Source organism: Daucus carota, chromosome 2 (genome assembly GCF_001625215.2).
Source record: "Daucus carota subsp. sativus chromosome 2, DH1 v3.0, whole genome shotgun sequence".
NCBI classification, from domain to species: domain Eukaryota; kingdom Viridiplantae; phylum Streptophyta; class Magnoliopsida; order Apiales; family Apiaceae; genus Daucus; species Daucus carota.
In genome coordinates this window covers 37,115,792-37,127,925 of record NC_030382.2, presented here as the reverse complement: position 1 = coordinate 37,127,925, position 12,134 = coordinate 37,115,792, and the positions used below count along the sequence as shown (strand labels likewise).

The window sequence follows — 12,134 nt, the reverse complement described above, 5'->3', positions numbered from 1 at the left end:
GGTAGCCGCACTAGTGTCTGGCCTATAAGTTTAAAATGCCAAAATTTCTTTTTGTCCTAAACCCTAACCGTCAGTCAATTTAATTTAAAGTATGAACTAATTATTCTATAACACAAACCTAAACTCTAAATGTTAACGATTGTAAATTTATTTATTCCGCCGGCGTCTCGGCTTCAGGGCCTTCGGCCCTTCAGCCTCGCTTAATTAGGGTTTAGGCTCGAGGGAGTAGGGCCTACCGGCCCTACACCCTCAATCCTAAACCCTAACCGTCGGCCAATTTTATATACAGTACAAATTAATCATTCTGCAACCCAAACCTAAACCCTAAATGTTAACGGTTGTAAATTTATTTATTCCGCCGGCGTCTCGGCTTCAGGGCCTTCGGCCCTTCAGCCTCGCATTAATTAGGGTTTAGGCTCGAGGGAGTAGGGCCTACCGGCCCTACTCCCTCCATCCTAAACCCTAACCATCGGCCAATTTAATATACAGTACGAATTAATCATTCTACAACCCAAACCTAAAACCTAAACATTAACGGTTGTAAATTTATTTTTTAAAACTAGTGGCCCTAAATTCTCAATCCTAAACCCTAATTATCGGTCAATTTAATTTCAAATATAAATTAATTGTTTTAAAATCCAAATATGAACCCTAAAATATTAATGACTGTTAATTTACGTTCTAATTATTATTTTATTGGGGGTTATCAAAATTATTTTTAAAAAAGCAAAATGAAACAAAATTAGTAAATCACATATAATAATAAACAACCAATTAATTTTGAAGGAGCTGGCCAATCACATAAAGAAGCACTGTCATATATATTCTCGGGACATCTTGGGCTTGGGCCTAATAAAAAGTAAAACGTTACTTCTTGTAGCGTTTACATCTTTTAAAAAACTGTAAAACGTTACACGAAGTAGCGTTTTAGTACAAGTTCAAGACGCTACTTCAAATACGTCTTTACTTGTTATTCAGGGCCAACTTTTTAAAAATGGTTGTTTTGGGCATTAGTTTGGTTAATCCGGTTATTGAGGGCCTTTTTTCTGAAAAAAATGCCCTCTTCAATACAAATATCACGTTTAATATCCAGAATATCATTTTTCGTTAAAATAGCTCTTGATATTTTTTTTAAAAGAGCTCTCGATATTATTTATTATTGTATATGTAGGTATATTTTAAACAAACAGCAACATGCTATAACGTTTTTCGTCTTCTAAAAAATAAAAAGGCTAGAACACGGTTGGATAACTCAAGTGGTTCAGAACTTCTTTTCTGTCTTTCCAGAACCTAGGTTCGACCCCGGCTCACCCTAAAATTTTATTAGAACCAGAAGTCACTTGTAAGGCTATAAGTCATATTTGTCTAAAAAAAGGTTATACGAAGTAGTGTTTTCTAGTTTCATGTAGACGCATACGCTACACAAAGTTACGTTTTATTAATAATTTCGGTTTCACATTTGGATTTTGGAATGATTTAAATAAATGTCCTAAACCCTCAAGTCTAAACCCTAATTAATTGTATGTTTTATGGCCGTGAGGCCCTGAAGCCTAAGAACCAATTTAATAAAGTAAATAATTTGAACATAAGTTAATCGTTGTTGATATTTTAAGGTTCATATTTAAATTTTTGAATAATTGGTTTAGGGATGATTAGAGTCTAAAAGCCCTGAACCACTAATAATGGATTTCAGTATCGTGGGGAATCTAGGAACCAGTTTAATATTTATACAACAATAACGGGAATCACTGCATTATATAGCGGTTGGTTTTAAAAGGATAGACAAAATTGCTTATGATGTGAAAACGCTACATGATATAGCGTTTTAATATTTTTACTTTTGTTCAGAACGCTACCTTATGTAGTTTTTTACCCTCAAAGACAAGGCGCCGATTCGTCATTACTGAATGATATTAATAACAATTTATTTAGAAAGTAATATTCGGGATACTAAAGTATAATTTTATGTCGGTTGAGGCCAACACCTGATTATATTAGCATGGATGGAATGATAAATCATTATAATTTTTAAATTAATTTAAAGAGTACTACAATTGTGAAACTAAAGTTTTATCTTTTTATCAATTTAGAAGTTTACAAGAGAACTAGCCTATATCCCATGCCATGCACAGGCGATTTATAGCATTTGTAATTTTATCATATATATTTTAAATTTAACTGGAATACGAACCGATCATACTGACCGAAATATCAAATGCGTTTGCTTAATTGATAATAAACAAAAGTTTATTAAAACACATTAAGATTAAGGAGACTCAAAAAATAATACCGACCGGCTGATAAAACTCGACCGAGTAAAAATTTATTAATATTTCAGTTTTAATAGAATAATATTAATACTAACAATATATAGTATAGTGTGCATAAATAGATAGTATATATCTATGATATTATTTTTAAAGTGATAATATGAAATAACTAAAAATAAGATTAATATACTAAGTTGAAACATATCACCTGTTGTGTATTTATAACCGTATATATAATAATATTATCGATTTTACATATCTGTTGCCTGTGTTATTTTTAGAAAATTCATTATTTCAGTTGGAAATTTGAAAAAATAATGTGTATTAGTTAAAAATGGTAGTTGGTATGTTGTTCAATGTTATTTTTTGAAAATTGAGTTTTTTTTAGTTAAAAAATATAATAACCTTAATTAAAAAGGATAATTGATTGTATAAGTAGGTCCATAACTCGGCTCAAGTACCGACCGACCGACCAAACTTTTAATTTTTCGACTTTAATAGTACAGTATCGATGTAAATTTTTCATGAGTTCACTTAACTTGTGAACGATTCTTTTCCCCTTAATTTAATATTATCTTTTTCAGTTTTATTATATTAATATTATTTATAAATTTGTGATGTTCATATCTTTCTCATAATTTTGACCGTCTTCCGACAGTGTTGTGAAAATTGAGAATCAGACTCAATTGATGAGGTAACGGAACAAATTATTAATTGAAAATTATTCAAATTAATAAAGAATTAATCAGATGATTAATGAAACAATCAAATATTTAATCAATTCAACAAGTTACAAAACAGAAATTAATTGATCAATAACATTTCTGGACTCGCGATTTATACGATCGGCGTATACGAGTTCTTCCTCATGTCCTTATTATAAGGACCCGATGAGTATAATGGAGCTGTTTGGGTTAATTTAAAAGAAGTGACTTATTGTTTATAGTAAAGAAGTGGAGTAGAAGTGAGAAAGAAGTAAGTTAATAAAGTGTTTGGAAAAGAAGTAGAAGCTTGAGAGAGAAATCAGCATTCTCAGCTTCTACTTTTTTACACAAACGGGTCAAGAGGTAGGTTCTCCTTCCCTCAACCAAACAGGTCCAATGTAATTAATCAAGAAAATGTGAAATTAAAAATTTCCTCACCCCTGTTAACCCCTCCTCACGTAAAACAACCATCAACTACCCCTGCCACTCCATTCCATTCAATCTGCTCCTTCTATTCGATTCAACCCCCTACTCTCAATTTGAATAAAATCCACTCCACCGCGCACACTCCACTCCGCTCCGCTGAATTGGATTGCTCTGGTTAGGGCTGTGATTTGCTCTGGTTAGGCTTTGAATAGCTCTGCTCTGCTCGCTAAATTCAAGGGTGAGTCACCGCTTATCCCTCTCCCCCACTCCCATCCCTCTCTCTCCCGTCTCTGAGTTGGTACACAATCAAAAGCAACTTTTTATTCTACATGTATATAAGTTGATGTCTGCAAAGTGTTCGATGATGTAATGCTTCTTAGAATTTAAGATACTAAAATCTGGCGCTATCAATTTCCCTTGCTTATCGCAATTTAATATGTGCATAAACATAGTAATTATCGCAAATTCCCCCTGCTTTGTTCGCAATGCTTGCAGTGTCAATTAAGTACTGATTAATTCATCGTTTCAATTTTTTTGAGGAAATTATATTTTGGGGCGCAACAGATGTTCTCCTCACATAGTCACATGTATACTAATGCCTCTTTCGTTTCCTGTCGCTTGTCTTTATACTGGGACAAGGAGTTTGTCATAGATTATGACTGAAAAAATCATTCCAATGGCGGATAGGCTGTATGATGAGGCTGGTGGGATAACAAAACTCTGAGTGATGTTACGGTCCATTATAGTTAGAGGTGGCAAAATGGTTTTGGTTCTCGTAAAATGGATTTAGTTTGGATAGATGAACCAAAACCATTTTTAAACCATATATGAATAAATGTGGTTATGGTTTTAGTTTGAATTATGGATAAACTAGTTTAATAAATAAAAACAAGTATCATATAATGAACAAAAATTGAAGTGACAATATATGAATAGTATCATATATTTATGTTTGTAGACATATTAACTTGCTGAGAAATTATTAAAAAATATATATAACCTTGGCGTTAATATAATCTGTTTAGTAGCCCAGTAGATTAATAATATGTTTATGCCTTCGAGTTTTTAAAACCCAAATCAATAAAGCCCATCCCCTGTTTCTTTTGTTTAAAACCATACACCCTTCTTTTCGTTTTAAAAATCAGCAAACCCAGTTCCTTTTATTTGTTTTTCTTGCTGTGTGTATTTCTTCTATGCGAGTTAGTTAGTCAAGTCGTCATTTTCGAGTTACTGTTCTGTGTGTTTCTTCGAGTTCTGTTCACCGAGTTGAATGGGTTTGGCTCTGAGTTGCGTCGATCAGTTTGTATGTTTGTTTTGTTTTAATTTGTGTACTGAATCAAGCTGCTGTTTAGTGGCAAAATCCCTCTTCTCCGTTGTGTGTTTGATTTGAGTAGTTCCTGAGTTATGCTACGAGTGTGTAAAGTGTAAACTGAGTCGTTGTTTGCGTAGCTCTTTGAATCTATTTGGCTGTGTAGTTTTTTTGTTTTGTTGTCCGAGTTGTTAGATGGCTGAAGAACAATAGTGTGTGTAAATTGTTAAAATGGGAATTGTGAGTTTATAAGAAATCTTTCAAAAAGAGACACAAATGTGGTTAGATCCATATTCTATGAGAAATGTGAGACTAGAAACCAAACCAAATCCATTTTTCTAAATGTGATTTCATATTGATCTTTGGTTTGGACTAGTTTAATGGTTTTGCAACCATATTGCCACCTCTAATTATAGTGCTTTGTCTGTTCAAGAATGTTCACTTCTGTGCTACACACATACCGAATAGTAGAGAAGTTAGCCAGATTGGAATTGTCTTGAGGATGAGTTTCGGTTCTTCAACTGTAGTCACTGTTGTGCGTTTCCATGGGATTTCTTGTTTGTTTGTTAGGCTGTAGACTGAGGCTACAGGGATAACAGAACTCTGAGTGATCTTGCTGTCCACTGTGGTGCTTTTTCTGATAAAGAATTTTGACGTCTGTGCTACATACATACCGAATGGTAGACAAGTTAGCCAGATTGAGAATGAGTTTTGGTTCCTCAACTGTAGTCCCTGTTGTGTGTTTCCATGGGGTTTCTTGTTTGATTGTTGGGCTCTGCTTGTCCTCAATTATTGCAGCCTTGTCAAGAAATCTAAGGACATTACAAAATTTTCACTCTCCATGTTAAACATAGATGTAGTGTTCCTTAGGAATCCTGAGGTACTTATTCCTTATATAATTGAAGTACGAATTCGAAAGTTTTAGATTTGTATAGTGGGATTTCTTATGCAACTTAAAAAATTAACTTGGCTTACCTAAGACCCTATGTGGGCATAGAAGCCTTACTTTAGTGTTTGTTGATTTAGGGACCTCATGCAATTGATCTGGGCTAGAAGGAAGTGACAGCTTTCTCAGTTATCGGAAACACATCATTAGAGATAGGGAATAAACAGAAACACAACAATAGAATTGAGCTGAAAGACTTTTATTCCTAATAAAGTACATTATTTACTTATTTCGGGGCGTCACTGTTTTTTTCTTCCGTCAAGTGAGTGATTCTTTTAGGGTTTCACGTAATACAATTACATACTGCAAACTTCTAATTAATGAATGGCTATTATCCATGTAATTTGTAATTTATAAAATATATATTACTGATACATCTTTGCTTGATTTTGTGGAGCGTTTTGTACTACACAATAATTGCATATATGTATGATATAGCCCTGTTCAAATGTCGAAGTAGCTCTAGTCAAATGATCTCTTGTGAAGTGTACCGAAAATTTCACATGATGACTCCGCAATTTGTTATGTTTTTTTTTTTCCAGGTGGAACATATTAGAGTCAATTAGGTTTTCAGGTTTTGAGCTTAAAGCGAGAGTGGATGTTTACTAATAATAGGAGACAAGAAGAGCGTACCGGAAAATATGGAACTCCAAGAGTGCAGTATCTTCAAGTATGTTTCATAACTTTTTGGCTTAGTAACATCTGTGTTTACTGTCTTATTATTACAAATGTGGTTGCGCTTCAAGTTTCTCGTTTTTTATCACTAAGAAACGATTTTCTATGTGTGAACTGCGTTTGTCATACAGAGATGTAGGACGACAGTTTGTAAAGTGATTTGCGGAAACAAAATTATACTTACTTTATAATACTACTAAATCAATGTCGTTTTTGTTATTGATTATCATACTTGGACCATGGTAATCACTGGCATGCTTCAATGACATCATCTGTTCCTTTTTTGTACAAGGATTTGGTGACTCAGTTTCAGAATGCTTCAAGTGAAGGTATTTTATGTTAATTCATGACTGTGTATTGTTTGTCATACTGCTCCAGTGAAAATTTTTCAAACTAGATATAAATTTTAAGGTTTGCATCAGATATCAATTGGCAGTATATGTTTTGTAAGATGAAATGTATTTTTCAATGTTTTAAGGATATATCCACTTCGAAAATTGGTTTATAATAATGAATTTGAATAGCCATTTCAGGAGTTTCTTTCTTCTCATATTTTTTACATCTATTAATATATTTTTAAATTAAGGTAGTTAGTTATGGTATCTTTTATATATCACAAACTTGATATATATATAAAAAAAATTAATCTTGGGTTACACTGAAGATCTCCAATTCAAAGTAGCAAAGTACTTAATTCTTCATGTAACTGGCTCTTTACCCTTTGTTATTTGATGACAGCAATCCTGAAAATATATGCCATCTAAGCAGAACCAAAAAAAGAGGAGAACCTTAACAAGATGAAGCACACTAGTGACGAATTTATTTCTTTTGGGGAACTCTCATAAAAAAAAGCCCTATAAAAAGGATATAGAAATCCACTAGGAATTGCTTATGTCCTTTATCTCATCCCTGCTGCAACGATCTTGAAACTGAGAATTTGATAGGCATTTCTGGTTCTTAAGTAGCGTCTAATATTCTTATCACTACCAAATTATACTGGTTGGCGGTCTTAAAATGTACCCTCCTTTATTTTGCTCTGGTTAACCATTTTCTTTAACCGTATATATTCTCAATTTTTAAAGCTTAGCCGTGTATATTCTGTTTTGGTGATTTTTGATATCTCAATGGCAAAGTGGTGTTAGACGTTGTTAGGGTGTGGATTTACAGATTAATTTTTGTAATAAGCACCTCAATGCAAAGCTTCTCATAAGAACCATACTAAGACTGCCAAGAGTGTATAATGTCATTTCAGTTGCTTGGTACAATCTTATTACAACCAAACTTTATTGGCTGGTCATCAGAAATGACCCTCAAGGCCTCAACATCTTCCATTTCTCACTTCTTGTCAGTACTCCATCACTCTCTATATAAATGTACATCTAACACATGCACACCAATGCAAACACACTACACTCACTAGTCACTACATGACTAGCTCGTGCCCCGTGCAATGCACGGACACTTTTTAAATCTTATAAATATTTGTTTCTATTATTCTGATCATATTATATTTTATATAATTTTTCTGTATCTATTCAATAAGAGTATTAGGTTCTAATAGCAGTCGGCTTAACCAAAGCCTCACGACATTTATTTTCTCCCGATTATAAATATGCACCAAGTTATATCTTGTATTCATGAGTATTCAGGCCATGATCTTACTCCTAGGTCCTGACAACCACGGATCATACCATATAAGTCCTTTATGCTAATGATGTATAAAATATAGAGTTTATAGTTACGATATTTGAGTTGCACGAGTATGGCTGAAGGACAGTTCAAAGGACAAAAAAACATCTCCGATGTGATAAACAGTAAACGCAAGACCAGTCTCAGGTGTATATGGCACCATTTGAGCTGGAGCTACTTGGAGATCATACATAGATGGTTCTCCTTGTTGCCTTGCATTCTGTAGCATTTGATTTAAAAGTAAAAGCACATTAGTTAAACTTGTGAGTGCAGAGTATTCCCATTTTGGTCAATATGATTATAACTGGTCCTTTACAAATGTCCTGGTCTACACCTGTGGTTGCAGAGACAAAAGAAAGAATTGCTGCCAATTTAGCGAACTTTGCATATGATCCTTACAATTACACCTATTTACGCCAGGTCAGAACTCCCATGTATGCAGTAATTTACTTTGACAAACATATCTGTCTTTATTTTCTGCTTCATAATAAGGTACTTGTGATTTTAAGCAGCTTAATGTTTTGGAACTTTTCCTAGACTGCATAACAGAGCCCAATGAGAAGCTTGTAGAGTTTGGTGTTGGCGGCATTTGCAATTCTTGTGTTGGTAAGTTACCAATTTGGCCCATTACTTATTCCATGTACTCACTCTACACACTTTTTTAATTACCTATGTCCAAGAATCTGATCTTAATAGTGGACTGGATGCTATCTCTTTTTTTTACATATACCCTACCTTACTAGAGGTTTGTTACAGATCCTTCAAATGCGGCAGTAGTCGCTCAATGCAATGGAATTCCGCTTATCATCAAGTGTTTATCAAGTCCTGTCAGAAATACTGTAAGGGGGTTTAAATTTCGTTTTCATATATGTATAAACTTTGTGCGTCATTATCTTAGTTGTGGTTCAATTTTTAGAATGTAAATGTGGCTCAGTATATGTTATATCATAGGAATTTTCTGTCAGCAAGATTTAAACAAAATGCAAATTATGACATGAGTAGAAACTGCTACTCCGCTAAAGTACTTGATGGAACACCAAAATACCACTGGCAATCTATTATTTAATATACATTGCCCTTGAACCTCCTAGAAAATAGAAAGTCACAGGTCTTCTGCAAGTTGTTAATCAAGTACCTCTCTCAAGTTATTTAATATGCAATGACACTTAACATCTGAATCTTTCATCTGCTTCCAGAATTAATAATGTGGAAATTCAGCATTTTGCTTATATATAGCAAAGAAATTCTATATATGGTTGTGCTGTACAAGTTTGGCATGCTTAAATGGTTAACTGTTTGGAGTTACATTTGTAGGTTAATTATGCTATCGCGGCGCTCTACTATATCTGTGATGAATCAAACCAGGAAAATGTTCTGAAACCAGAAGTGGTGGATGTCGTTAGAAGGTATGCTGCAGCCAGTTCAATTAGTGTGAGCTTCAGAAATCTAGCTCAGGCATTTTTGGACAAGCATGTCCGATAGGCACGGAGACACAAGTGTGAACTAGTTTGAAGCTTGCAAGTATGTCTGTCTTTTAAGTTGAAACTTGTAAGTAAAATTTCATTGGCTGAGAATAGAGGCCATAAAGCTGAAACTCAAACTCCAGTTTCCATCACAAGTATTATTTTCTCATTTTGTGGCAGCTTCATTTTTTTCAAAGTGAACCTTTAATGTTTAAGTATATATTCTCTTGTGTTTGAAAAACTTGACAAATGACACAATCATGAAGATTCTCTCAGTTGCGGGTCGGTGATATCTGTCTTGCTCTTGCTAGCGTCTTCTGGCGCACTCACTCCTTAGTACCCACAGTGGCAAGTGGAGTCTGGAGTGTGTTTTTGGATACAACTTCCACACCCCAAACTACCCCCAAAGTTTGTAGGTTGAATAGAAAAAACACACGATATATTATATAGTATATTTTAATCTACTGGAACAAGTCGAATGCAATGTCATTGTCATAGTTTGGCAGCAAATGCAGAAAATAAACTTCGTTAGAATTGTAAATTTGGGTGCAATTATGCATAAATATGCATAAATGCACATTTGATGTAAAATTTGATACATAGATGCATTTATACATTTTTGGTACCCCACGGTTTATCTCGTATGAGAGAGAAACGATTCATGCTTACAGCATATAGGATTGATACGAAAGTTAAAAAACTAGTTAAAATTTAAAAAAGTTATTAAATTTGGAACTAGTCCGGCATTTGAGTGCAAGTTTTCTAACCCAAAATTATTTTATAGTATATACGATTTTTTTTGTGTAAATTTTATTACCTAAATTGAATTCACTAAAAAGTTACAGTATCTTTTAATAATTATTAATAATATACATTAATGTCTATATATTTTTAAAAAGAAAAACAGTATTAGGCTCTTCAAATATTAGGAATGAAATTTGGAAGATATGTTTTGATGTATGCTTTTTTTTAATTTATTTAATAATGCCTCTCTCTTCCGCAAAAAATAAAGAATATTTTTAACTTCACAAGACGTGAGCACTTTAGTTATTCAAAAAAAGTAAATTAATTTCTAGTTTTCTTTTTATTTTTTACACCTAAGTTCATTCTTCCACTATTTTGTGATGCTGAATTAAGTTGAAAAAATGACTACAAGATTGGAGTTTTAATAGGATTACGAGTTAAGAGTCATATTAAATTACTAAAAATTATTACTAGATAATCTAATTTTTTATTCGATTTGATTATATTACTTAATTGATTTTACGTTTTAATATACTTCCGGGCATGACGTGCATGAACTAAACTTGAGATGACTAATAAATGTTACGCTGTATACCCGAACTTCATACGCAAGAGAATTTTCTTTTGAAATTTTTTGTTTATATATTATACTCGAGTTTTTTCGAAGAGAATAGAAATAGAAAGAAGTTTTCTAATTTTCTTTTCGAATAATATGGGATGACCGGGAAAGAAATTCTTAACTCTCAGATGTATGGAGAATATTTTCCAAAACTTCCTCTCTCGCCTTCTTCACCTAAAAATTTTCGAGCAAAGTGTTACTAATATTGAGTGCATATAAAATGTGTTCATTAAATATTTGGCGGTGCGCATTTCTTTTTGGATTTTATAGAATAGAAGGTCGGTACCTACCTGCTATGACGACGTAACTGTTCGTGACATTGTATAACGAGTAATAATATAATTTTAATGACTTGTAATTAGAACTAATTTAATTTGATAATCGAAAATAAACACTCAAAACCGATAGATATTTGAATAGCTTTGTACTGTAAATACGGGTTGAGAGTAGCTCACTGCTAGAGCTATCCGTTTGTTGTACATGTACGGTAATTAATCCAAGAGCAATTAAAAATAAAATAACAACAATAAAATTGATAAACAAATTTATGCGGATAGAGCGTGATTTTTTTGTTGGCTATATTTCTCATATTTGGTATGTCAACTCACTTTTTAACTAAGGTTTTTATATGGGTGGAGATGATGCCGGTAGTATTTCAAGAGAATAAATATAGGCGGTAGTATTTCACGAGAATAATAATTTAATCCGACAAATATTTGATCCCAAAATTAAAATCAAAATTTATTTAATCTATTTTTTCAATTTTGATTTGAATTAAATCATATTGTCCAAAAATTATTGTTTTGCATCTTATTTGTTAAGTTAGACATGAATTATACAATCACCCCCATCTAAATTAATTTACAAGATTGACCCAAGTACATATATAATCAATCCTCCAATAAAAAGATAATTAATCAAATTAACATGTGTACATGTAAAATGTAAAATTCAAGATGCATGTTCTGACCTGACACGTTATATATGTATAAAATCATATTAAAACTAACAATGATTTTCTGTTCTAAATCTTTCTTCTGAATAGTTTAACCTATCTCTAACTGTATAAAATAAATGTAACACACAGATACAGAGAAAATGTGGATGTATGTTTCTAAAATCTAAACAATGACATATTCGACTATGCATCTTGCTCTTATCATGAATAATCAACCTCCTATAAGATGTATCCAGACGATTTTATCTGTCAAATTTCTCTCTCCATTTGCTCTGTGAAGCTTCTCTAATCATCCAGCATAATGACAACAGTGAGCTACTATTTAATACTG

At 32.9% G+C, this 12,134-nt stretch overlaps 1 protein-coding gene across 1 annotated transcript; it reads left to right on the top strand.

Annotated features, from left to right (window-relative positions):
• The first annotated feature begins 3,406 nt into the window (after window positions 1-3,406).
• LOC108206316 (uncharacterized) lies at window positions 3,407-9,651 on the top strand. Its single transcript, XM_017376574.2, has 7 exons — window positions 3,407-3,638; window positions 6,198-6,325; window positions 6,623-6,659; window positions 8,366-8,439; window positions 8,532-8,625; window positions 8,776-8,858; window positions 9,334-9,651. Exons 2-7 carry the CDS (start codon window positions 6,254-6,256, stop codon window positions 9,499-9,501), a joined length of 528 nt encoding a protein of 175 aa, XP_017232063.1. The 5' UTR covers window positions 3,407-3,638; window positions 6,198-6,253; the 3' UTR covers window positions 9,502-9,651.
• The last annotated feature ends 2,483 nt before the right edge of the window (window positions 9,652-12,134 follow it).